This window comes from Pseudopodoces humilis, chromosome 25 (genome assembly GCF_049639895.1).
Source record: "Pseudopodoces humilis isolate 2021_Gansu_Grassland_sample_001 chromosome 25, ASM4963989v1, whole genome shotgun sequence".
NCBI lineage: Eukaryota > Metazoa > Chordata > Aves > Passeriformes > Paridae > Pseudopodoces > Pseudopodoces humilis.
In genome coordinates, this window is record NC_142224.1 from 736,894 (window position 1) to 762,980 (window position 26,087).

General features: G+C 49.0%; 1 protein-coding gene across 3 annotated transcripts in view; it reads right to left on the minus strand.

Moving 5' to 3' along the window:
- Window positions 1-26,087, minus strand: part of FLI1 (Fli-1 proto-oncogene, ETS transcription factor) — an 85,436-nt gene that overhangs the window by 29,258 nt on the left and 30,091 nt on the right. For all 3 annotated transcript variants that reach the window (XM_088066755.1, XM_088066756.1, XM_005528430.3), the window contains one exon: window positions 8,603-8,811. In XM_088066755.1, the coding sequence (XP_087922881.1) occupies window positions 8,603-8,811 (209 nt within the window). The remainder of the gene's footprint in view (window positions 1-8,602; window positions 8,812-26,087) is intronic.

Consider the following 26,087-nt stretch of genomic DNA (forward strand, 5'->3'; position numbering starts at 1 on the left):
CACAACCTCTGCACAGAGCAAAGCCAGGCTTTAATGCCACAGCCACCCTCCTCCTCTGCCAGAAGCCAAGAGCTTTGGGAGGGAACTGTTGGAGCCAGAGGCACAGAGAGTGTGCCCTTATCTCTGATACCTGGCTCTGACACCCAAGAAATTTCACTGAATTTCACATAACACCATGGAAACAATTGTTAAAGTTAAATAGAAAAACTAGGAGTGGGAGTGTGTAAATTAGAGAGTTTTGTTAAGTCACTAAGTGAAAAAGTTAGAGTTTAAGATTTAAGCTCTAAAAAGCAAAAGACAAGATGGAGGATTTATGGTGTTGTCTCTTCTTCTTCCTTCTTCATCTTCTTCTTCTAGAGGTCTTTGGGTAGTAGTAAGTGATTGGATAAAGAATGCCACAGTGCAGCACACAGGTGTTGGGTCACTGGGTCACTAAGAAAAATAATTTCCTTGGCATTTGTTAATTGGATAAATGGACATATAAAAGACCTCAAAGAAGTTCTTTGCTATCCATTTTGCACTTTCCCATCTTAGTGCACGTAGCTCCTTGTACCCTGTATATATGTAATATGGATAAGAGAAGATTAAACAACCAAGTCCGAAGAAGAGAAAACTGCCTCTCTCTCATCAGTCTCAGTCCGAGGGGGAAAAGAACCCAGGCACAAGAGTCCCATCAGGACAGGGAACCATTCCCTGGAACGGTGACAGTGCACAAATCCCACCCTCTGAGCTCATCTGGCAAGAATTCCAAGCAGGACACTAAACAAATTTGTCTCTTAACCTGAACTGGGGGGGAGGGAGAAGTGCCTGAAATTCAGTTATCATGGCTGGGAGATAAATGCTCCACTGAGATATTCCAAGGCAGACGGTAATTTTTTCCTCATGTCTGACGAAGGGAATGTTGCTGGAAAATGGAAATAAGATGTATAACTTACACATGTTCGAATTTAAGGCTTTACTATTTCGCCTACTGTTTTTCCAGGCAGGGAACCAAAATCCGCCTTCAGAGAGGCAACTGCTGAAGGTTTAATGTCCCTGAGGCGGCTGGGGAGAGGCTGAGGAGCTGCAAGGACACGGGGATTGCACAGGGAATGGAGCAGTGCTGATTCCCTGCGCCAGTGCTCCTGGCAGGTGTGAAAACTGCTGGAGCTGAGTCCTGCTGGGCAAGGCCTGGGCTGGGCAGGGCCAGGGGGCATCCGGGATCCAGCTGTGACAGAGTGATCCAGGTGTGACAGCGAGATCCAGATGTGACAGAGAGATCCAGGTGTGACAGCGAGATCCAGGTGTGACAGAGAGATCCAGATGTGACAGAGAGATCCAGGTGTGACAGCGAGATCCAGGTGTGACAGAGAGATCCAGGTGTGACAGAGAGATCCAGGTGTGACAGCGAGATCCAGATGTGACAGAGAGATCCAGGTGTGACAGCGAGATCCAGGTGTGACAGAGAGATCCAGGTGTGACAGAGAGATCCAGATGTGACAGAGAGATCCAGATGTGACAATGTGATCCAGGTGTGACAGAGTGATCCAGGTGTGACAGCGAGATCCAGGTGTGACAGAGAGATCCAGATGTGACAGAGAGATCCAGGTGTGACAGAGAGATCCAGGTGTGACAGCGAGATCCAGGTGTGACAGAGAGATCCAGATGTGACAGCGAGATCCAGGTGTGACAGAGAGATCCAGATGTGACAGAGAGATCCAGGTGTGACAGAGAGATCCAGATGTGACAGAGAGATCCAGATGTGACAATGTGATCCAGGTGTGACAGAGTGATCCAGGTGTGACAGCGAGATCCAGGTGTGACAGCGAGATCCAGCTGTGACAGAGAGATCCAGATGTGACAGAGAGATCCAGGTGTGACAGCGAGATCCAGCTGTGACAGCGAGATCCAGCTGTGACAGAGAGATCCAGATGTGACAGAGAGATCCAGGTGTGACAGTGAGATCCAGGTGTGACAGCGAGATCCAGCTGTGACAGAGAGATCCAGATGTGACAGAGAGATCCAGGTGTGACAGTGAGATCCAGGTGTGACAGCGAGATCCAGATGTGACAGAGTCATCCAGCTGTGACAGAGTGATCCAGCTGTGACAGAGTGATCCAGATGTGACAGAGTGATCCAGCTGTGACAGGGTGATCCAGGTGTGACAGAGTGATCCAGCTGTGACAGGGTGATCCAGGTGTGACAGAGTGATCCAGCTGTGACACTGTGCTCCAGGGTGTCACATTGTCCTCCAGGGGCTCAGACTCTTTTGCTCTTGGCTCACTGTCCCTGGTGAGTGACCATCCTCCTCTCCTGCCCTGCCTGGGGACCAGGGTTCTCTCTCCCATCCTGCTCTGGAGTTAAATTTCCCTGGAAAATGCCCCTGCAGATGGGACATGCACTATTTATGATCAAATAATTCCATATATTCCACTCAAACAGCTCCATGGGGAGCTGTTCCACCACAGGCCCCACCTGCAGTGCTGAGTCCAGCTCTGGGGCCCCTAACACAAGAAGGACGTGGATCACTGGATCTGCTGGAGCAAATCCAGAGAAGAACATGGAGATGCTCTGAGGGCTGGAGCCCCTCTGCTCTGGAGCCAGGCTGGGAGAGCTGGGGGTGCTCACCTGGAGAGGAGAAGGCTCCAGGGAGAGCTCAGAGCCCCTGCCAGGGCCTAAAGGGGCTCCAGGAGAGCTGGAGAGGGACTGGGGACAAGGGATGGAGGGACAGGACACAGGGAATGGCTCCCAGTGCCAGAGGGCAGGGCTGGATGGGATCTTGGGCAGGAATTGTTCCCTGTCAGGGTGGGCAGGCCCTGGCACAGGGTGCCCAGAGCAGCTGGGGCTGCCCCTGGATCCCTGGCAGTGTTCAAGGCCAGGTTGGATGAGCCTTGGCTTGGAGAAACCTGGGGCAGGGGAAGGTGTCCCTGCTCACAGCAGGGTTTGGGATTTGGATGATGTCTAAAATCCCTTCCAGCCCAAACCTCTCAGGGATTCTGTGACTCTGTGATAGCCACACTCTTGAATGCCAACACCTTCTAAAGACCTCTCCATGTTTCTGTGGGCATGGAATGAGCACTGGGACAGAGCAGAGTCCTTGGCTGGTTGTGCTCCCTGCTCACATTGTGCATACCCACATGACCCTCAGTGAAGTAAGCAAAATAACCCTGGGGCTGTGAGATCCCCTCGGTGTTTTTGTAATGATTTTTCACATCACAGATTCTGTTCTGGCAGTTCAGACCCTGCCCATCCCTTGCTCTGTGTCTCAGAAGCCAAACCTGGACAGCCAAGTACAGGAAACATCTGGCAGAAAGGTCTGAAGAGAAATTTAAGGGACTGAGGTGCCCTACCAGGCCCTGTGGCAGAGGAGACACCCCATTAATCCTGCAGGACACTGAATGTGCCACAGGTACCTGGTAGAATCGTGTCCATGTGGCTGCAGAGCTGCCTCCCTTCCCTCTGGGGAAGGTTTTGGGATGGCTGCATCCAGAGCTAACCCTGTTGGACACTCTATGGGAAATAGCATCAACCAAACTGAACTGGGCAGGAAATGGAGCTGTCCCTGAGAAAACACCATGGAATCTTCCATGAAGTGAGAAAATCCTTAACTTTGTGTCCTCTGGAACCCAGCATTTCCTACCAAACCAGTCTTTTCTTGGGAACTGAGACAGTTCTGCTGGTCAGAGTCACCCCTGAAGCCCCTGCCCCAGATGAGGAATTTATCCCAGCAAGGGGGGAGTGGAGCTGTGGCCACACAGGGGAGGATTCAGCCTGGGGAACAAGAAGAGTGTCAGAGGAGAGCAGGGAGTTGTGAGCAGCAGATGGTGTATTCATGGAATATTGCTCCTTCCTCAGCTCATGCATCACCCATGGGCAGACTGGGATTCATAGAAACACTCACTGATCATTTGAGGGCATTTCAGATGCCAGATCAATCCCTGACTTTTCCCAGAGACTCCAGATGTTCCAGTGGCTCTCCATGCTGGATTTGCTCAGGCTCTGGAAGGAAATGTTGTGGATGCACAGGTAAATGGACACAGCTGACTGCAACAGCTCTCTGGAGCACAGTCCCTGTGGCATGTCCAAGGAACATGAAGCAGAACTCATTCCCACTGTCCAGAGGCTCCTTGTTCCAGCAGCTCTCTGTGGAGATGCCAAGAGTTTGGTGTTTGGGAAAGTTTTTCCTAGACTGGCCAAAATGGACAAGCAGCTCACCTGGCAGTGACCAGTAAATCCTCTGTACAGCTCCAGCCTGGGCTCCAGAGGTGTGGAAATAAAACAATCACTGTCCCAGGGCTCTGTCTAGGAATCACCTTTGGCTTCTGCTCAGAAGAGCAAAATAATGGATTTCAGGAATTTCTGAATCTGGATCAGGGAAATATTTCCTCCTTTTCCTATCCCTCTTTTCCTATCCCTCCTTTCCTCCTTTCTTCCACCCCTCTTTTTTTTTTTTTTTTTTTAAATTTGCTTCTTTTTAGTGTAGAGCCCCATTTAAATTTGTTGTTGTTGAGTGAAGGAAGGAAGAGCAGACACTGGGATTCTACTTGTGGTCCCCTCTTACAGAGTCATCTCCTCCAAACTTGCATCTGCCTGTGCTTCAGTGCTGCTCTCAGGAATGCCTCGGGAGGAGGAAAACTCCTGCTTAAAGAGGCTGCAGAACTGCCAAAAGGATGGCAAAGTTTATGTTATTTGTGCCATCCAGGTAAAGGCAAACAGGAGGGAGATGTTGGGGCAGAAGGAGCCGGTAAATCCCACTAGAGGGCTCACACGCTGCTCCGCGGGGAGCTCATCCCGGCACACACCACACAAGGTCCCTTTGGCTCGCTCTGGCACCGTCCCCAGGCCACCAACACCTTGGGGCCCCCCAACCTTGCTGTTATTTTCATGTTCTGAAGCAAGAGAAGCATCACAGGATCCCTGAGCGGTTTGGACTGGAAGGAGCCTGGAAGCCCATCCAGCCCCACCACAGCCATGGCAGGGACCCCTCCCATTATCCCGGGGAGCTCCAAGCCCTGTCCAGCCTGGCCCTGGCCACTGCCAGGGACCCAGGGGCAGCCACAGCCGCTCCCAATGGCTCTGCAGAGCGGCTCCAAGGCATTGCCAAAGCACAGACTTCATTATTTCAGCTCCACAAAATCCGTGCCACAGCTGGGACTGCCCAGGGAAGATTGCCCACATCCATCAGCACAGGAGAACCTTCTTTCACATTCAAAGATTGTTTTGTAATATTACTTAAAAATTGCTCACTGAGTTTAGCTGCAAATGCAGATCTGGGGAAGCTCAGTAAATGCAGTCAAGATCTAGAATTCCTGTTGCTTAGTTCATTTGGAATTTATGTAAAATATAAGGAAAACTCTATTATTAACATTGGTTGTAAATTTGGTTAAACTTTACCCAGCATTCCTCTAAATAATTCTTCTCCTTTATTTGGTAAAATTTCAAATGTGAAAGATATTTTTGTTTATTTTGGTTTGGTTTTTAAATATAATTTTAAGTGGGTTTTGCTCTGAGCAAGGTGCTGTCTGTGAGGACAAGGGCAGATTCTGAGGCCATAAACTGCCTCAGGCTCTGATAACAGTAGAGGAGTTAATGAAATTTCTACATCTGAATCTTGCAACAATACAGAATTTCCATCTTCTCCCCTAAAACACTGATCCCTGCCTGAGCATCTCTTACAGACAGTTAGGGTGCACTTATCTGGAAAAATTCTTTCCAGTTTGAGGGTAAACCAGAGGATCCTGGCATGGGGTAGAAGGCTGAGTGGGCTTTCCATGTTGTTTAGCCCTTGAAGAGGTCCTTCAAAGATCCTTCTCCCACCCTGCTGAGGACCAAACCAGCTCATCACACCCTCAGCCCTGCTTCTGGTTTCTGAGAGAAAGAGGAAAGCTGGGCATTGTCCCTGCTGTCCCCAGCTCTGGTCCCTGGAGCTGTGTCCCTGCCAGAGCTCCGGCAGCATTCCCAGCCCAGGTGACAGCACAGGCTGATCCTGCTGAAGAGGCAGCTGCAACACGGGGAAAGGAACAAGATGTTTGAGGAACAAGAGAGGCAGGGACAGAGGCAGGGGGGCACTGGGTGTTGTTCAGCCTGCAGCTGGAGTTAAATGGGGTTGGGGTTGGGGTTGGGGTTGGGGTTGGGGTTGGGGTTGGCCGCTCACGTGTGCAGAGTTGGCCAGGAGCTGATGGGCAGGGGAATGAGTGATTGGACTGTCCCAGTCCATCCCCAGGGACTGGGATGGACATGCAGGGAAGGGAGGAGGGGATGGAAGAGTCACAGGAATGTTCTCCTGTCTTGGGTGCCCTGGGGCTCCCATGCTAAGGAGTTATCCAGAGGCAGGGTGGGAGCTCTGGCAGTGCACGGCCCTGACATTCACAGCAGCCTTTTCTTCTCTCCTGACAGGGGGTTTCCTCTCTTTAGGGACACTGAGCATACATTTTGTGTCCAAGAACCTTGGAGTCTTGAGTAAGCCTGTAAAGAAGGATTTCCTCTTTGCCCAGAACCAAGACACTCCAAGGGCCTTTTCCATGGGTCCCAGGGCTCCTACAGTTGTTCATGAATCAGTTTGTCCAGGCAGAGCTATTTCCCTTATTTTCTGAGCAGAGGAGGAAATGGGCACACAGGAATCACCATGGAAGGACAGCTAGGACATTTAATTCCAGAGCACCTGGAACACTCAGACAATTTGGGTATACAAGTACAGACACACTCAGAATGATACAGAGCCTGTGCTTACATGACCTGCAGAGCACAGACACATGTGGTTTATGGCAGCTCAGAGGATGGGGAGGCCTCCTTTTCCCTGCCAGATTTCCCTGGGACAGAGGAGTGGAAAGGGAGGAACTCCTCTGTGTGTGTGAGTCTGGCACTGGGGGTGTAAGCAACTGCAGCAATCAGAATGCCAGGATGGTTTGGGTTGGGAGGGACCTTAAAGCTCATCCCATCCCATCCCATCCCATCCCATCCCATCCCATCCCATCCCATCCCATCCCATCCCATCCCATCCCATCCCATCCCATCCCATCCCATCCCATCCCATCCCCTGCCACGGGCAGGGACACCTCCTGATTTGGGCAGCCTGGCAATGCTGCCACAGCTCCTTCCTCCTTTTCCTAAGAAAACTATCCTTGGTAGCCAAAGGTAACCTCTATGGATATCAAAACCCCAGGTACTTTCAAGATCCACCCTTCTCTTTGTCTTATGCTTTTTCAGGAAATAACTCATTTTCCCATGTTTCACCCCAATTCTGAGATTGGAAATGCAGTGCAAATAAATATCCACGTGGTTTTGATGAAGTCAAGAAATGCTACTGAGGCACAATCAAGGTGAGATTGAGTTCAGCCTGCAAATGATCCCCACGAGAGAGCAACTGCCACAAAGGCCTTTATCTGAGGGCAAAATCAGCATCTACTGTACACTCATGAGGAAAAAACAACACGCTGCTGTTTGATGTCTTTAACAGCATCATTTCTCTGTAGAGGGCTGAAAGTGCAAGGCTGCTCTCTCTTTCCAACTCTGCGCTCTGCTGTGTTCTCAGAAACCAGGAAAATGTGCTGCTAAATGCACCCTAAAGTAGAAAAACCCTTGAGAGTTTCACCCTGTGAAACACTACAAATGCTATTAATGTTTGTGACTTTAAAATTCAAATCACATTTAAAATTAATGTGAACTTTACAAGATTTTAAAAAAAGTGTATCTATATAATATCTATATTTAAAATTGAGAAAATATTGAAATTTTTACACTTAAAAATTATGTTCAAGAAGGTGAAATTTGTTTCCAGGCTGTAGTCTTGTAGTAATGTTTCTAAAAGGGGCTACCTGAGCTGCTATAACAAAATGTTTTCAAGCCATTCAATTTGGCATTGAGCAGGGAAATGATTCACCTTTAAGTACAAATGGCAGGGGCTGGGCTGTTCTTTGGCTGTGAGCTGGGGGGGTTACACCATCCCCAGTCACCCCGTGGGGGTTCACAGCCCTCCTCCAATTACTCTTGAATTCCCTGTGTCACCTCTGTCCACTCAGAAAGGGTGGGCACAGGCATCATGCAGACTCCCATAAAGGGCTCCTCCTTCTCCCTTCTCCATCCAAAAGCTTTCCATTTCCAGAGGTTTGCTTATGCCCTGGTAGAGCACAAATAAAAATGTCCTTCAGTGAAGCCCTTGCAGCCCAGCAGTGCAGCTTTCAGTGCTTCACTGGCAGAAACTTCGATCAGTCCTGCATGTTCCCTTCTGCGAGCCCCTGGAAACACAGCACATCCATGGGGTGCTGAACTCAGAGGTGAAATATGGGATTTACAGCAGCATTTGCAGCATGAGCTCTGCCCTGGCAGTTTCATGCCCAGTCTGTGGAGTGTTCATGGAGAAGGGGAGGGACACATCCTGCAGAACCACACGAGCAGGGTGCTCAGGCTGTTAAAAATGTGTCCCAAAAGAAGGAATTGCAGGAGAGTGGGACATGGTCCTGCACAGAGAGGTTTGTTGATGTGCAGGACAAAAGCACAAATGAACAGTGTGTGCTTTGCCTTTGTTTGGACTCGGGGTTTGGATTCAGGAGTTGGGTTCAATGATCCCTCCCAGCCTGGATATTCTGTGATTAAGATTGTAAGCGTGGAAAAGGTCTTTCCTTACCTGGATCCGTTCATGTGGTCATACTCCCGTTTGACACTGACCCTCATGGGCTGGTTGATCCACTCCTGCTGGGGGGGCGGGGGGTTGATCTTGTGGGGCTGCCCAAAGTCGGGGCTGCCGGAGGCTGTCATGTCCTTGGGGAGCTGCGCGGCCGCGCCGTACGTGGGGTCAAACAGGGACTGGTCGTCGCTCACCACCGACAGAGCCTCCTGGGGAGAGACAGAACAGCCCTCAGAGCCCTGACTAAAGCAGGAACTGCCCTCTGGTTCTCCCTCTGAGCTGGGGAGCACCTGCAGGGCCCCCCAGCTGCCCCGTGCTGGCTGCCATCGCCACCTGCCAGGGGAGCCAGAGCCCTGGGGTCCAGGAACCCCTATGCAAACCAGGGCTTGCTCTGCTCTGCTTTGCTGACTGCTGGCTTTAGGTGGGAGCAGCACCCGGGTTCACTGGAGCTCTGAAAACAGCACAGGACCTGCTGGGGCTGTCACCTCGTGGGGCTGTCACCCCATGGGGCTGTGGCACCTCATGGGGCTGTGGCACCTCAAGGGGCTGTGGCACCTCACAGGGCTGTGGCACCTCATGGGGCCGTGGCACCCCAATGCTCACTGTGAGCAGCTTCAGCCCCAGTCCCAGTGAGTGACCTGCCCACCTGCTGCACTGCTGCTCCAAACTGAACTGGTGTGTAGCAGGAACACCTCTGGAGTGGCACGTGAAGGTCCTCCTTTTGGAGGATTTGTGTGCTGTTTGTGTTTTGAGGTTGCTGCTGAAGGAGAAGCAGCCAGAGCAGGTCACAGTTATGGGTGTTTGTGGTGGGGGAAAAAAAGCATTACTTTACACTTTTTGTTTATTTTGTGGGAAATGAAGGGCTGGTGTGTTACCCAACGGTGCATTTCTAGAAATGCTTAAAAACAGGAAATTTTTATCCTTTTTTTTTTTATTCCGCCCCCCCTCCCCTTGCTGAAACTCCAAATATTGACAAAAAGTTCTGACTATCAATTTCCTCGTGTGGATGTATTTGGGTTTTCCAAGCAAGAAGTGCCAGGCTCCTGATGGCTTTGGCACAGCCCTGCCTGACTCAAAGTGCATCTGGCAAGGGCTGCCTGCTCTGGAGGGAGCTCAGTTAACCACACACAACACAGCTGCCTTTATGAGTGGCAGGGCAGAAACCGAAGGAGGAACCTCCTGCACTGAAAGCAGCCCCCACTTAAATGTGAGCTGATGGAGCAGACTCCAAAACAAAGCTACAGACTCACCTACTCTGGGCACTTAGAGCTCAAAAGCCATCCAGCAGTGCTGTGTGGGCTGTAGAGAGTCACTGAACACACAGCTGAAACCTGGTGTGTGCTCAGCCCCCGTGCTTAACATTCACAGGGCATAGCCTGAACAGGGAGCTTCTAAAAATAATAGATCATTGCTCTCTCCCCGCCCCCCAGTAGTTGTTTCAGAGGTTTGTTTTGTAAATTCTTCCATAACCAGGGAAGGAAACAGAAATTCTGAAAGCTTAGAGAAGTGCAGCTCCTGGAATGACACAAGAATCTAAACACAAATCAGATACCACCAGGCTCCTGATATTGTCATAAAAAACATCAATAATTGAGAGGGTAAACACAAAAATCCCCCTCAGCCTGAAGTTAACCCAGTTAGAGACAGTCAGGCCTACAAAAATCAGCACTTTTCTATCTCTGATCTCAGATCACATAACAAACCCAAACAAGCCAAAGTGGCCTAGAATTGGAGTGGGCCTGACTAAGCTTGAATTCAGAGGAACCCTCAAACATCTGCATAAATCCCGCTGAAGGCCCAGCATTTGCTGCAATTTGTGGTCAACCTCTCATACTGGTTACAGGCACTAGATAGCAAAAAGGAGGGTTTTACCCCACACTGCCCAGTGGTGGTTGGTGAAAGGAGCTCACGCTGTGTCCAGCCTTTCCTGCTGCTTTTCCTTGGTGGATTCATAACCTTTCTAAAATACCCCTCCCTTTTTCAGCTTTAGAGTAAGGTAGGGAGTGGAACGTGTCCTTGGGATGGATTGGTGTGAATTGTGTCACAAACCCCTCAAAGGGCTGGCATTATCTCCAGGCTGCAAAGTTTGCCTGTGAAGGAAGGTGCAAAAACAAGAGATGGTTCAGTCTTAAAAGGGAGCAAGCCTTCCCATCAGAGATCATGAGCTGCCGCTCCTCTGATTCACTGAGGTCAGGATTCACCCCAGGCAGGGGTTCCCAAATGACACATTTTCTGCAGATTTCTACTTCCTTGCAGTACAGAAAGTGTCAGGTTCCCTACCTGAGGTGGTGGGTGAACCCCACACTGAGCTGCTGGACTGGCTTAGGGCCCTCTAGACCCTGTCTCAGCTGGGCAGAGACAAGAGAAACGTGAGTACCACTGCAAAATCATCAGATAAAGATTCTGCATGTTTGGGTTTGGAGATTTCCAGTCTAAAACCATACACAAAATTGGGGTATTTGAGGGAAACAATATCTGAGAAAATACCTGTAATGACAGTTATCCCACAAAATCAGAGTGAGAGGCTGCTCACAAGATTTTTGCTCGCAGCTCAGCAGGACTTATGCAGCAGTTGGGGGGTTCTTCTGAATTCAAGCTTTGTCAGGCTCTCTTAATTCCAGGCTGCTTTTTCTGCCTAAAGCCTTTTCCTTCTGAAGAAAGGTTCTGGTGGTAAAGAAATTGGAAAGGAGGGATCTCTTTGACCGTCCCCAAAACCCCCAAACCTAACAACACTCCACAGAATAACCCTGGACCAAGATCAATGGTTGGGGCTGCACCAAGTACAACTTTACGTACACAAGCAAGCACACACTGCTCTGTGACACAGAGTATGTGGCAGAGAACCTCAGATAAGGATCTTCCTTGAAAGACCAAGTGGCTGCTCAGACCTGCCTGCATGCAACTGGTGTTAACTGGGACAGCAGTAACCTCACTGGGGCACTGGGACTGAGCTCTGCCTTGCACTGCAGGGACAGTTTCAGTCCTGAAAACAGGAGATGTCCAAATGCTTCAGCTGCTCTTGGCAGCTCCTGGGCCGGGAGTGGTTTGAGCTAAACCCGAGCTGGTGGCAGCACGAAGGCTCAGCCCCAGGGGAGCTGAGCCACCCCAGCAGATGAGGAGAGATAGGGCTGGTGACACCTGCTCAGCTCCAGGAGCACAGCACAGCGGTGCTGGTGACATGCAAGGGAAGTTGGGTGGCACTGAGCCAGCCCCACTGCCACCAGCTCAGCCCTGTGCTCACATCCACTGCTCACAGAAAAACACGGGGGGCAAGCAGCCTTTGCTGTCTGGGGACCCCCTGCAAAAGGCCAGGGCTGCCTGGAACTCAGGCTAGCTGTCCTGGAAGGGGCCAGGGCTCTGCTCCAGGCTGCAGGGAACGTGCCCAACCTTCCCTGTGCTCGCTGTGGGGCTCAGCTCTCCAGGCAAGGCGGGCCAGGCCCACCTTTGAAGGCCCAGCCTGTTCAGGAGGGGTTTGGCTGAGGCAGAGAGCAGCAGCTCCATGGAATACTGAGCTTCTCTCCCCTGGAATCGAGAGCTACTCAGTGTTTGGAGACTGGGAAAACACTCCAAGGTGTCCCACGTGCCTGCCCAGACAGGGCACAGCCCGCCAAGTCCCCCCACGCCACTGCCTCAGCCTGTGGCCTTGGGCCGGCCAGCCTGAGGCTGAGACAGGGGCTGTGTGTGCTACTATGCCATGTATGTTATGTTATAGTGCCTCTGGGAATAGGCTGGCCTCAGTTTTTCCAGGTTTTAATCACATTCCTGGCATAAATGTGGCCGTGGCAGCTCGCAGCACATCCAGCTCCCTGGGCAGCCTCTCCAGGGCAGCCCACCAGTGACTGCCACAAATGAGGCTCCCGAGGAGCTGGCACACACTCCTGCATCCCTCAGGCAGGGATCTGTGGTGGGGCTCTTATTTATACAGCAGTTTCCAGCTGTAAGAGAGTGAATTATCAGGTTTGCCTTTATTTGGATGAGCCATCCTGACCCAGGTCCCAGGTGCAAGTGGGACATAGCAGGAAGCACGGTTTGGCTTTGGCCTTGAGGGCAGGAACAGCCAGTCTGAGATTCTGGGAGGGCTGACAAGCCACCAGTGCTTCAAACAAGTTTTCCTGATCTCCTTGCAAGGGGAGATGACACACACACTTTAGCAAATGTTTCACTTAGCTAATGAACTGAACAGGACATTTGAGAAAGGAGAAAGGCCAGGGGAACAAGGGCTGTGAGGTGAGCAGTCAGTGCTGTCACCCCAGGTGTCCCCAATAAGTGAGGTTATTCCATGTACACGCAATGAGATTTCACTGAACATCAACTTTTAGCTCTCTACATTCACTTTTCTGGCCATAACCACATTTAAAAGGCATTGCTAAAGATCAAAGCTTCATCCTCCTCCACAAAGGCTGACTTAGAAGAGAAGGCAGTGCTGAGTACCTGAACCACTGTACACTGTGCCATGGAGAGATGACTCCATTGCTAGAGGGGTGGCGATTTTCTTTCCTTTTTCCCCCCTCCCCAAAATTTCACCACTCCTGGTCCTGTGAGAAAATCACTCCTGAATTATTTTTGTAAAGAGAATGTTGCCAACATAGACCTGAAGAGCCCAGACCTGGTGATATAAAACACCAAAATCAGAGGTCAGCAGCCTCACAATACGGCCCAGGGTTTGCACCAAGGAGCAGCCCTGGAGTAGAGATGACTTTGGCACTGCAATGTTACAAGTCAACATTGCTGCTGCCAGCATCTCATACGAGCACAGAGATAACATCAGACTTACAAGAAAATGAGTCAAATAAGAAATTCAAAAAGGAGCAGGGTCTGTGCTGATCTTGGGGCAGCACATTAGGAGGGATCAGGCACTGGATTGGAAGACAGAGTGTTCTCATCCCTGCCCTTGATCTTTGGCATCACCTTTAGGGATCATTCCCCTCTCCTGGCCTTGTTCCTCCTCTACTGCCCTGTACTGTGCACACTGTGTGGCACCGAGCCCCGGCCAGTGCTGCCTCTGGGACACAGACAGGAATCCTTTGGACACACTCTCAGATATCCACTCTTCCCTTGCTCCTAATCAAACTAAGAATTCCCTCTGCAGCTTTTCCAGACCATTTTTCCTGACATTTTTTCCTGCTATTCCATCTTCCTTACAGGGTGGGATTGGGGCAGGGACTCCCCAGAACTTCCCCTTGAAAACTGTAATCATGAACATTTGATTGCCAGCAACCACAATCCAATCTTGTGCCCCTGTGCCCTTCATAATCCTGCTTAGGAGCTTTTCCTGACTGCAGCTGGAGATCCATTGGTGAGTCCAGCAGGATGAGAGCTGTCACTTCCAAGGTGCCTGGTTCTTGCCCCTTGTACCCACATGCAGCACTGCCCAGTGTCCCACAGTGCTGCTCACAGCATTTCCCCGCTGAGCTGCTGCTGCTGGCCCTGGGACATCCCAACTGCTGGAGTCCCTGCCTAGAGCTGTCCCTGCCCCAGGAGGGATGGGACAAGATGCAGGCTGCTGTCACAGAATCATGGAATGGTTTGGGTTGGAAGGGACCTTAAAGCTCATCCCATTCTGCCTCCTGCCAAGGGCAGGGACACCTTGTCCTGTCCCAGATCGCTCCAAGCCCCTTTTCCTGCTGCAGCAGCACTCAGGGTAAAGAAGGCAGCAAACCTTTAACACTGCGCCCGAGTCTCTGCAGATCTGAGGATTTCTGTGGGAATAAAGGAGGGGTTTCATTTAATTATTTTAGGGCATGCCACACTGCAGGTTTTTGCCCCAGTCTGCACTGGAGACTTGCACAGAGCCACAGAGCAGGACAGTGACCTGGACAAAGAGCCACCCACTCAGCCCAGGCTGCCTTTCCTTCCCTTTCCTCCCCTTTCCTTCCCTTTCCTCCCCTTTCCTTCCCTTTCCACCCAGGCTACTCCATCGAAGGGTAGCTTAGCAGCCTTGAAATATTCCATAATTCCTTCATAATTCAAATAAATGGGAAACCACAATATGACAACTCATGTAAGGGAAAAACAAAGCAGGAGTAAAAGCAGCAGAAACAGCAAAAACACTGAAAAACACCAAAACCACGCTGAAATTAGACAGCTCAAAATTGGAGCAAAATGATTTGGCAAAATTCCTCAGAACAAAAAAATCAAAAAGTCTTTATCTTTTGGGGGTTATTTTTATGTTCACTATTCCCATGAAATTTCGTATCAAGTGGGTAAAAGAAGGCTGCTAAAATCAATGCTCTATTATTTTCATCTCAAGATCCCCAAAAGCAGACTCAAAAAGGATAAAAATATAAATCATTCCTCTGTACTTCACTTCTCAGAAAAGCACTTTACTTCAGGCACACTTTTATAGGATTTGGACCAATGACTTTTTTTTCCTCAGTCTAGACTACTCATTAATGGTTTCAGGGCCTATTTTGGTTTGTTTCCAGCCAACTGGGAATAACCAGGTGACAGTTTCTCCCTCCCAGCAAGTTGCTGCATTAAGAGTAATGATAAGGAGGATTAAAACAGGCCTGGAACTGTGGGAAATCCCCAAGAAAAGCCTCTCTGAGGTCTCAACACAAGCCCAGGAATGGAGGTAGAATTTAAAAAGAACCTGCCCAAATTATCTTTGTGGCCCCTTGACCTCTGGAAAGTAAATGTGGTGAAAGCTGAGGCTGGGGGGACCATCCCATCCCCATAATTTACATCCCAAAATCCTGGAGTGTGCTTCAGCTCTTCCTTTGGAACAGGAGCAGTAGCAGCTGTGCCTGGAGAAGGGAACAGCCCCGTCAGTCCCCAGCTGGCTCATCCCACCCCCATCCTGTGGAATTCCCTGAGCACTCCTGCCTTCCCCAGTGCTTCCCACCCTGCCAGGACCGACACTGGGATGAGGTGTGTGTCCATTGAGATAAACCACAGCTTCTGGCTGCCATTCCCAGAGAATTCCCTGGCTCCTGTTCCCTGCCTGCTTCTGCCAACCAGGACACATGAGATAATTCAAGAGGAGGGTTCAGTGTGAAACCTGTCCCGAGTGCTGGAAGCTTTACCTTTGGCATGGCTTGGGCCAGGTTTCTTATCCTGGCAGGTAATTTTACTGAATCACTGGAAATCTGGTATCTGATAAAAGCCAGAAAATGGCTCTGATTGGGATGAACAGTCCTGAGCTGGAGCTTTTCCCAGGAGACTGAAGTCACACAGAACACAAAAGGATTCACCTCTATGGATTAACCAGCCTGACCCTGCTCAGGCTGAGGACTGTATGATCTCACAAGATCTTTTCCAAGCCATGTCATGTTCCCAGAAAATCAGTCAGCCTTTGCCAGGTATTAGCACTCCCCTCAATCACTTTCCTGTGTCTTTATCTCCACTCCTCTGTGGCCACAGCTTTTCTCCTCCAAAGCTGTTTCCCCTTCTCGCTGAGATGGACACTGTTGGGTGATTGCTTCCCCGGGCTGAGCACTCAAATCCACCCAGCCCTAGCTCACCTTTCTTTTAATTTAATTTCTTTTTTCCCTCATGCTTTTAAAATAATTGCCTTGCTCTGAGCAGATGTGTTTGTAAACAGAGACACATGGGCCTAACTGTGAACATGCACCCTTCAGTAAATATTATTGTAGCATTTTTATGGTCGTCTCTGCTGAAGAAACTGGGAGGGAAACTGCAAGATGGTTTCAGAGTCTGGCTTGCCGACAAACCCCAAGAATCCTGGAGCACAAATGCAGAAATGCTGTGCTGACCTCAGCTCTGTCCTGGAGCACCCAGTGCCCGGCCCCTTGCCTTGATGTGCTGCCAGAGGCTCTTCCCAGTGGCAAATATTCCATCAGGACTTTGCAGACTGACCCAGCATTTTGTGTGAGGAAAGCTGAGCTCACTTTGAGCTGCATCTGCATTGCAATGGTGGCACCTTGTCCCTCAAACCAGAGCTTCTGGGGGGTATTTTAACTCATGTCAAAAACTGAGACTCTGACAATCCTGCTGGTTTTGTTTCCAACATGTAGAGATAAATTGAGGCTTTTCAATATAAAGGATTTGCCCTAGGAAGGAAAAGAACAAATGGAGAAACCCAAAACCACTGGAGGTTTGCCATGAGAGGTTTGTCCCATCTCTGGGCCTACTCTTAGGCTGTCTTGGAAAAGGACAGAAAGCAGTCTTAAAAGGACGAAGGAATAGGTGCAAACCACAGAACCTTTTCTTTTGGTTCCTACTGCCAAAGCGCTGGAAACTGTAAAAAGAGCGTTCTCCCAGGAATTCAAGAGGCGGGAGGCGGCAGCTTTGGGAGACACAAATATTTCAGGTTGTGACTCAAGGCTCCAGCAGTGCCCATTCATTATTTTTATTCCACTTTGATACCATTGTCCCTGTTACATTCACAAGCCCGCTGCCGTATCCTGTTTTGTTCCCTGACACCATTCCCTGCACAATCGCAGGAAGCCCATCAGGAAACGGCCATCGAGGGCTGTTTTGTTTCCATCCGCAGAGAACAAAACAAGCTCCTTCAGCCCAAGATGACTTATCCCAGACTGAGGAAAAACAACAGCATGAAAGGATCCCAGCAGCATCTCCAGGAGCGAGCACAGCCTGCACTGCTCCCTGGGAGAGGAGCCTGCAGCACCTCAGCACTTCTTGAGGGAATGCTCAGCCACAGGAAGGCTCAGCTGAAAGGAAATATGAGGAATAATCCATCACCGACATCTACAGTGCATAGTGAAGGTCTGGACACTCTCGAGGGGGCAAACACAAGTCCAGCACAGTTCTGCAGCTGAATCCTAAACCACATGTGGCCTGGGTTTTCCAGAGTGAGGGCTTGAGTCTATTTGTGCCCTGAGCCAGGTTTGGGTTAAATCTGAGCTCAGGGTCTGGGTGACCAAGACATCCAGAGTGCAAACTTGGGGTCTGAGCCCAGAGCAGGTTACTTGGGCTGGGTCTGCATCACACGGGGCCCAGAGATAAGAGGAGGGGGGTGGTGGTCCAGGACTCCCAGGAACTTTGTTCCCCAAGGAACACATGCATGCTCATGATCCAGCACAGGGAGTCTGATCTCTGCCTGTCCACCAGACAAATGGCTCTGACTGGGATGGAAAGGTCCTGAGGGAGAGATTCCCAAGGAACCTGAAGTCACACAAATCACACTCCCATTTACAGGTGCTGGGAGCCACAGTGCCTTAAATGCCTCTCAAATATCAGGTTTAAATCTCGTGATTGGCCCAGGTTTGTATTTCCCTGCCCCTGGGCACACTCAGGTGCTCTTGTGCAGCACTCCAGCCTCTGCTGGCTCCTGACCCACACCCCAGCTGCTCTCCTGAGCCTGGCAGTGGAGCTGAGCTCTGCCACCCTGCTGGGAGGGCACGGATTTGTGTTTTCCTTGTGCACAGAGCCCAGCCCCTGTGGCTCCAGGGACAGGATTGTTTCTGCCTACGCCTATAGCAAAAGCAGAGATTTTGTGAACAAGCCTGCCCGTGGCAATCCAAGGAAAACAGCTCGGCAGGATTACACTGAGATATTTTCTTTGTCAATCTCAATCGAGATATTTGAACAGGAAAACCCAGTTTACACCAGTGGAAGTTCCCAGGGGCTTTTGATTTCTTTACAAAGGAACACTGATGTTTTAACTTTGGTGCAAAAAGAAGGTCCTGGAAGAATTCAGGGATTGCCATCACTTTTACCTCTTGGACAAAAAGGCTGAATCCCATCCTGGCACCTGGGCTGTAACCTGAAGTTAACATTGCCATACAAAAAGGAGTTGACAAAGTGCTGTTCTTCCTCCTGATATCAAACATTGCAGAGCAAAGACCACCCCACCAACAGTTCCAGGGAGCTGCAGCAGGGAAAAAGCCTCTGCTGCATAAATGTAGTGAAGCTCTTGCTGAGGACAAACATTCCCTCTAAATAAACATATCCAAGGCCTTCTCTATAAGAACCAGGCTTGAATCAGCAAGAATCTACAAGAACCAGGTAGTGAATACTGGCTCCTGGCACACCCAACAGCAGATATGAGAATAAAAATGAAAAAGGGGCTCTTTCACAGCTGTATTAATGTCCCCATGCTTCAGTTTCCTTGTGTGTGTGATGCTGCCTCCCAAAGAGCTCAGATTTTGAAAAATCCTTGGAGACGGAGGCCACAGAACAGCCAAGTGTTATCCCAGGGGTAGGATTGATAGACAAAGCAAAACTAACTGTCCTCTGAGACTGAGCAAAAAACCCTCACCAAAATCTCCTATCAGTGGCCATTAACAGAAAGGCTGTTGGCTTTATCAGTGTGGTACTGAGAAGGGCTTTGAGCCTGCCTCAGATAAATGAGATCCCTTGCCACCTCAAGAAGTCCCAGAATCACAGAATGGTCCAAGTCTGTGCCCAGGGATTGTTTTCTATGCCTGGGAGATCCAATGTCTGGTGCAGCAGGGTCTGTGGATGAGCCTCTGGCAGGGATTTTGGATGTTCTGCAGCAGGGAGGGCAGGCAAGAGCTGCAGCAGAGGCTCCTGGTGAGTTTGTGGGGGGGCTGGGAGTTAGGGCTGCCAGGAGACAAATCCCAGCCCGAAAGCCCACCCAGTGCTCAGGTCACTCAGCTCTGCATCCTTCTCCTGGGCTGGAGGTGTGGATAAAAATATGTACCCAAGTGTAATGTGGGGCTGATTCTGCAGGTTTCTGCCATCCTTAGGAGCTTTGCTCAGACCTCTATGGGATTCACATTATCCCTCAGCAGATCCCCACCTGTACAATCAATGTGATGGGTTTGTTTTGGTTTATTTTGCTGTATCTTAAATTAAAATCATTAGCTCTGAGTTGACAACTGAAGTAGGAAGTTGTCAAGTTCTGTCACGGCAATGATCCCAAAAGACAAAGCCACCATCTCAGAGGTGCCCTGCAGACACAGATGAGGCTGTTCCAGTAATTTTGAGGCATATGAACCAACTCAGAGCACCCAAACACTGCTCCAAATCATTCTGTCAGTGTAATTAAAGCAAGACTAAACCCCAGGCTGCCCTGAAGCTCTCTGTCCTATAGAGCAGATCTGCCTTTCCCCCGCACTTTGGAGTTTTTCCTAAGCTGACTGCAGCGCATTTTCCTTTTGCTGGAGAGTTTCTTACATTCAGACCGTGCTCAGTAACACAAATAAGAAGCAGAACCCTCAGCACATCTCCATGTTCTCAGCAGAGCTGATAGCACTGCTCTTATCTCCAGCAGGGCAAGTCCCCTGAGCTGTGTTGAAAAGCCTTTTATCAGATGCAATGTAGGGAGGGTTCTCTCTGAGATGTAGCTCTGCAGCTTTGGCAGCAAAGTGGGGCTTCTGACTGAGCCTCCTCTGGTTTTGTTTAGTGTTGGGGTGAGGGAGCAGGACAAGGTCCTGTTTGTGGGGCTGGCAAGACAGGGCTGCTCCTTGGCCTTCCCAAAACAACTCCCCACTCCCTGAGCCAGAGGAAAGCCCTGTCAGGAACGGCTTAACGATCTTCTAATATTTCCCTGCAATTAAAGGGCACATCTGTCTTGCAGACCCTGTCCTCCTTCGCTAAAGCACAGACATGAACTAAACAGTCTGTCGTGTCGGGTCTGGGGTAACAAAGGGGCCCATTCATAACACAGCACTCGGCCACTTTGTGTGTGTGAAGTGAAAGAGAGTTTGCATTTGGAGAATAACCTGTGCTAGAGCAAGCAAGAGACTTCTGCTCTCATAAATCAATCACCTTTCCCTGCTAATAACCCAGCCTGCCTCCCAGTGCTGCCTGCAGTGAGCAGCAGCCATCCTGCAGAGACCCAGCTCTGCCTGCGGGGCCCAAGGGAGAACCTGCTGGCCATTAAAACTCTTGAGAGGATTAAAAAATTGCAATCAACTTGGGTTTCTCAAGGTATGGAGAAGGGGCCATCCCAGCCCAAGGAGTTTGGGGCTCACCTCAATGGCCTGTCAGTCACTGGGTTGGCATTTCACACTGTCCCTGTGGCTGGGTCACAGCCAGGGATGGTCACAGCCAGGGATGGTCCTGCTGCTCTTCTCTTGGCAGGAGAGCGGCAGCACTGCAGAGCAAACCAAACCAAACCCAACCAAACCAAACCAAACCCAACCAAACCAAACCAAACCACACCAAACCAAACCAAACCAAACCACACCAAACCAAACCACACCAAACCAAACCACACCAAACCAAACCACACCGAACCAAACCCAGCCCAACCAAACCAAACCAAACCAAACCAAACCAAACCAAACCACACCAAACCAAACCACACCAAACCAAACCACACCAACCAACCAAACCAAACCAAACCAAACCACACCAAACCACACCAAACCAAACCAAACCAAACCCAGCCCAACCAAACCCAACCAAACCACACCAACCCACACCAAACCAAAACACACCAAACCAAACTAAACCAAACAAACCACACCAAACCAAACCACACCAAACCAAACCAAACCAAACAAACCAAACCCAAAAACCAAACCAACCCACACCAAACCAAACAACCAAACCAAACCACCAAACCAAACCAAACCAAACCACACCAAACCAAACCAAACCAAACCCAGCCCAACCAAACCAAACCAAACCCAACCAAACCAAACCACACCAAACCAAACCAAACCACACCAAACCAAACCAAACCAAACCAAACCACACCAAACCAAACCAAACCACACCAAACCAAACCAAACCCAGCCCAACCAAACCAAACCAAACCAAACCAAACCAAACCACACCAAACCAAACCAAACCAAACCAAATCAACAACCAACCACCCCTCAAGGACCCATTCCTGATTTTAGTGAAACCGAGGGCTTAAACCCAAAGAGAATCAATTGAGGCACACCAGTCCTAAGCCAAGCCCATGTTTTGCCCTGACAGTGTCAGGCCATCCCTGCAGGTTTATCCAGATGAATTATTTAATGTTAATTTATAAATGCCTCGGGCATGGGCTCTCAGGGGTTTTTTTCTCTTTTCTGAGCCCGGCACCTTGGGCATGGGCTGTATCTCTGTCTCTCAGTGCTCTCCCCATAGAAACAAATAGAGTTCACACCTCAGCATACCTCATTTCCTCAGCTTTCAAGCAAGCAGGAAATGGCCAGGAAGCGCCCACAAGATGGTCTTGTGGTTTTAGTACTACAGTGACATTTGGGAAATGGGGGCTCATTTACCATCTCGGCAGCAAAGTTGTTTGTTCAGCACTAGCCAAAGTTTTCTGTGTAAAATGAGGGGGGAAAAGGGTGTCAAGGCCATGGGGTAAGAGGTAGAAAAGCTTAGATTGTGGTGGGAGATCTTTGTTGTATTCCCTCAAAATTCTGGAGGTTGGGGAAAAATTTTCAATCCTAATGTTGGACAGAAGGTCAAAACAATTATCCAGAGAATTCCACCTTAAATTGACCAAAGTTTGTTTTGGATATTCTGAGTGTTTCATTGCAGTTTTAACCTTTTCAGTTGCCTTAAAATATTGCAATCAGTTTCCAGCTCAAGTGGAATTTTAAAGAAAAACTTGAAAAACCTGAGTAGGCACCGAGTAGGGCAGCCTGTCAGAACTCAGCCTTTCCAGGAACAGCAGGGCTTGGAACCATTTGCATCTTTCTGAGGAAAAGGCACCATGTAGGAAAAGGTCAGACTCTATCGCACAGGAATCTCCTGTGCATGTCCCTGGTACAAACAGTGGGTTCTGTCACAGCCTTTGTGGACAGGCCCAAATTAAGGCTCCCCACAACCTGTGGAAACTTTGCCTTTGGGGTGATGTGTGATCCAACCTTCCCTGCAAGTCTTTGTGTATTTGTGTGCTTTGTGTGAATGCAAGAGTGATTCCAACTCACACAGGATCTGTCCTGGAAAACTTCCAATATCCAACCTGTTGTAGTCTGTAAACTTTTGATTATATTTTTAATACTTTATACAAACACCTAAAAAAGCAATTGGATGCTCAGAAATAAGCAATAATGGCCCTGGTGGTGCCATTTGACTGCACAGGTACCTCACTATCAATAATATTTGGCATTTTGATATCATGGTGACTCAAACTACATCAGATTCTTATCCTGGCAGGACAATGGAAGTCTCAGAGAGACCAAATGAAAAGTGGATCCTCCTGGTTTACCTGACACAGACTGGCCTGAACAGCTCTTGCAAACCTGAGTTGAGTTTTCTGGGGGGGCTGATTTTCCTCCCAGCACTCAGGGAGCTCAGTAGGGCCCCTCTGAAGGCATAGGTTCTCTGTGGTTGGGAAGATCCCATAGGAACATCCAAGGGAAGAAGCAGGAGTGCCTCATGGCAGGTCTGACAGTCACCTTCCTCCTCAGCATCCTCTAGGAGTGAGATTTCAGCAATTCAGCAGTGCCTCCCTGGGAGCTGCCCTGCCTCTTCCTGGGGCTCTGAGGTGATGGTGATGATGGAATTTCTCCTCCATGGGGACAACAAAGAGATCCCAAACATTGCTTCAGATGATGTTTATAGGATTGTCAGTAAAAAAATCTGTCTCACACAGAACAAAGCTTTGAATGGACCTGGAGCCTGTTTGGGGACTTGCTAACAAAACACCTGATGGAGCTACTACAATATCACAAAGGTGATCTTACTTTTCAGTCATCCAAAATGCTGTCATTTCTCAAAACTGGCTAGCTATTGGCCTGATCTCAAATAGAGAAGAAACTCCCAACAACCTGTCTCAGAGCCATCACTTCCATGGGTGTTTTTTTTTTCCTAAATTCCAAACTACCACAAGGGGAAGAGGGAAAATGGGTAAAGCACTTCAAGATTAGAATCGCAGAGTCACAGAGGGGTTTGTGCTGGAAGGTCCTGAAAGCCCATCAAGTTCCACCCCTTCCATGGGCAGGGACACCTTCCAATATCCCAGGCTGATCCAGCCCAGTCCAGCCTGGCCTTGAACACTTGCAGGGATGTGGGGAGGAACAGGTTGGAAACAGGAGTCGGCTCGCAGGAGAAGCTGCTGGGGCAAAAGCCTCTATTGGTCACATTTTAATGACACAGATAAATACAGGTTTGGGGGAGCAGAGGCTGTGGAGGCTGTGGCCAGATCATTTTACCTATCTTACACTGATGTAATTGCAGATGCTTTGCTGTCCCCTCCTCCTTCTCCATGTCTCACCCCAGACAGAACCTGTTTGGGAATGCCAGGGGACCTCAGGGATAACCAGGGGAAACAATGTTTTCAGTACCATTGAGGAAAAATGCCACTGGGGGTTGTTAAACATGTCAAAATATTGTGTGCTTCTCTCTCACATGCTAAAGGTCACCTTTAGGGACAGATTTCATGCCGCTTTTCTCATCTCTGAGCAACCTTTCTGTAACACACAGTCACAGGAGGCCCAAGGATGTCACTTACTGGGGGTCACACAGCACAACTGTGGCAAAATCAAGCTGAGAGAACAAGAATTTGGGTTCTCAGCCTCAGGTGCTGAGCCACAGTGGGATATGTAAACAAGGGGTTTTCTTCAGGGGCATCTTCAGAGGGGAAAATCTGAATCAGGCAAGCAAATACATTTTATCCTTCATTTAAATCTTCTCAAATCCTACTCTCTTGCCTTTGCTCATATAAAATAGCATGGAGGTAAAGCCAGAGCAGAGACAGAACATTCTGTCTCTGTTTCATTCATTAGGTCTTTTCTCCCCAGCTTTGCCTGCAATTCCCATTTCCTTCCTTGCCTCTCACACCAAACACACACTGCACACACCCACTCTGCCTCACTGGTTTGCAGGCACAGGGAAATTGGTTTACAATGATCTTTTAAAAGGATATTCTGCTTCTGAGTATTTCTGTCTGATTTTGTGGACAGGAGCAAAGGGACCAGCTGGGCCCTGGTTCCTTCCCCAGCAGGGCAATTTCAGTCTGTCCATGATCTCCTGAAATATTCCCTTCCCATTTTCTCATATAAACTGAAGGAACAATTTATAATGTATGTAATTTCATAAAATGGGATTGACACTCTGATTAGAACCAAGCACAAAGACAGATCCAAGCTTAATAAATCTGGGCAATGTAAATCTGGGATTGTTTTTCACTTTGGAAAGGAACTTTTAAATTAAGATTCACACATCACAGTATCTTCTTTGGATGTGCCCAAGTTATCTTTAATGTATGACACTAAGTTTTTAGCTCTGTTTGGGTAGAAAGCCTAAGCCAAGTATTTATAACCCAGGGTTTCAGTTCATTCTGTTTAGCAAAAAGGACATTGCCAGTGCTATTGAAAAAAAATAATTAGTGGTTTGAATGAGATTGCTGAGTTAAAAATTCTGTAGTTGCAGGAACTTTCGGTCTGGTTCTCTAAAGACTTAATTCATACATGAGGATCCAGGGCCCTCCCCTCAGTTTGTTTCCTTTCTCCTTGAGGTATTTCTGTGATTAACAAGCAGACGGGAGTGTGACTTCTGCTTCCATTTTCACCGGAGTAACAAATCCACTTAAAACACAAAATTCAGTAAATAGCAGGCATAAACCAAGCCAGGATGAGTTTGCATTTCTGCTTCTCTCAATTCAGCTTTAAATGTGCTCAATTTCCTTTGACAGTCAAAATTAAGAATGGGTACAAATTGAAATAACCTGGGATGGAAATGTGGATGAATGTGACAAACCACGGCATAGGATCCCTGAATGGTTTGAGTTGGGAGACCTTAAAAATCATCCCATTCCACTATCCCAGGTTACTCCAAGCCCCATCCAACCTGGCTTGGGACACTCCCAGGGATGGGAAGTGTATATTAAAGTGTAATTAAGTAATGAAGTGTAATTAATTTAACTGTAATTAAGTGTATGTAGATATTCAAGTCAACTCATCTCAACAGCAGGAGAATTTACCGTTTTGCTGCCCTGAATTCCTTCCATAAAGAATATTCCTGGTACATTAAGGATGAATGTTCAGCTCAGTGGCACAAACTGCCTGATTTTAGGCAGAAAAGGCCATTTTCACTGGGGCACAGAGCAGGGGGCATGTGTGTGACTGTGTGGATTCAGTCACACCCTCAGCCAGACACAAGCCCTGTGCAAACTGCAGAAAGAACAACAGGAAATGGCCGGGGGTATTTATAGCAGGATTGTGTTTATCCTGAAGTGATGTTCTGCACAGATTATGATGAAGCTTTTCGTGGGAGAGGACACAGCTTGTGTCAGCTGGAGGTTTGCAAGCACTTCACCCCATGCCAGGCTCCTCCATCCCCCTCGGCTTTCCTTTGGCTTTTCCAGCTTTGCTGAGCACCAGGAGTGCCCACTGCTCTCCCAGTGCCAGCAGCAGCCCTGGTAACCACCGGCTTGGCTCAAAACTTGGTTTCTGCAGCTTTGCAAATCCCCCCTGAGTTGGCACGAGAGAAAAACAACACACAAAAACAACATCTCACATGTCAGTGTCCTGAGCTGCTGAGAAATGCAGGCCCTGCTGCAGCTCCACAAAAGTTCTTCTCACATTTTAGGTCCTATCAGCAAAGAAACTGATGGCACAAAATGCCTTTTATCAGAGCTCAGCTCTCCAGCACAGATTCCTCCTTTCCTGCAATTCTCTTTGGGGAATCATTTCTGTGTCCTTTA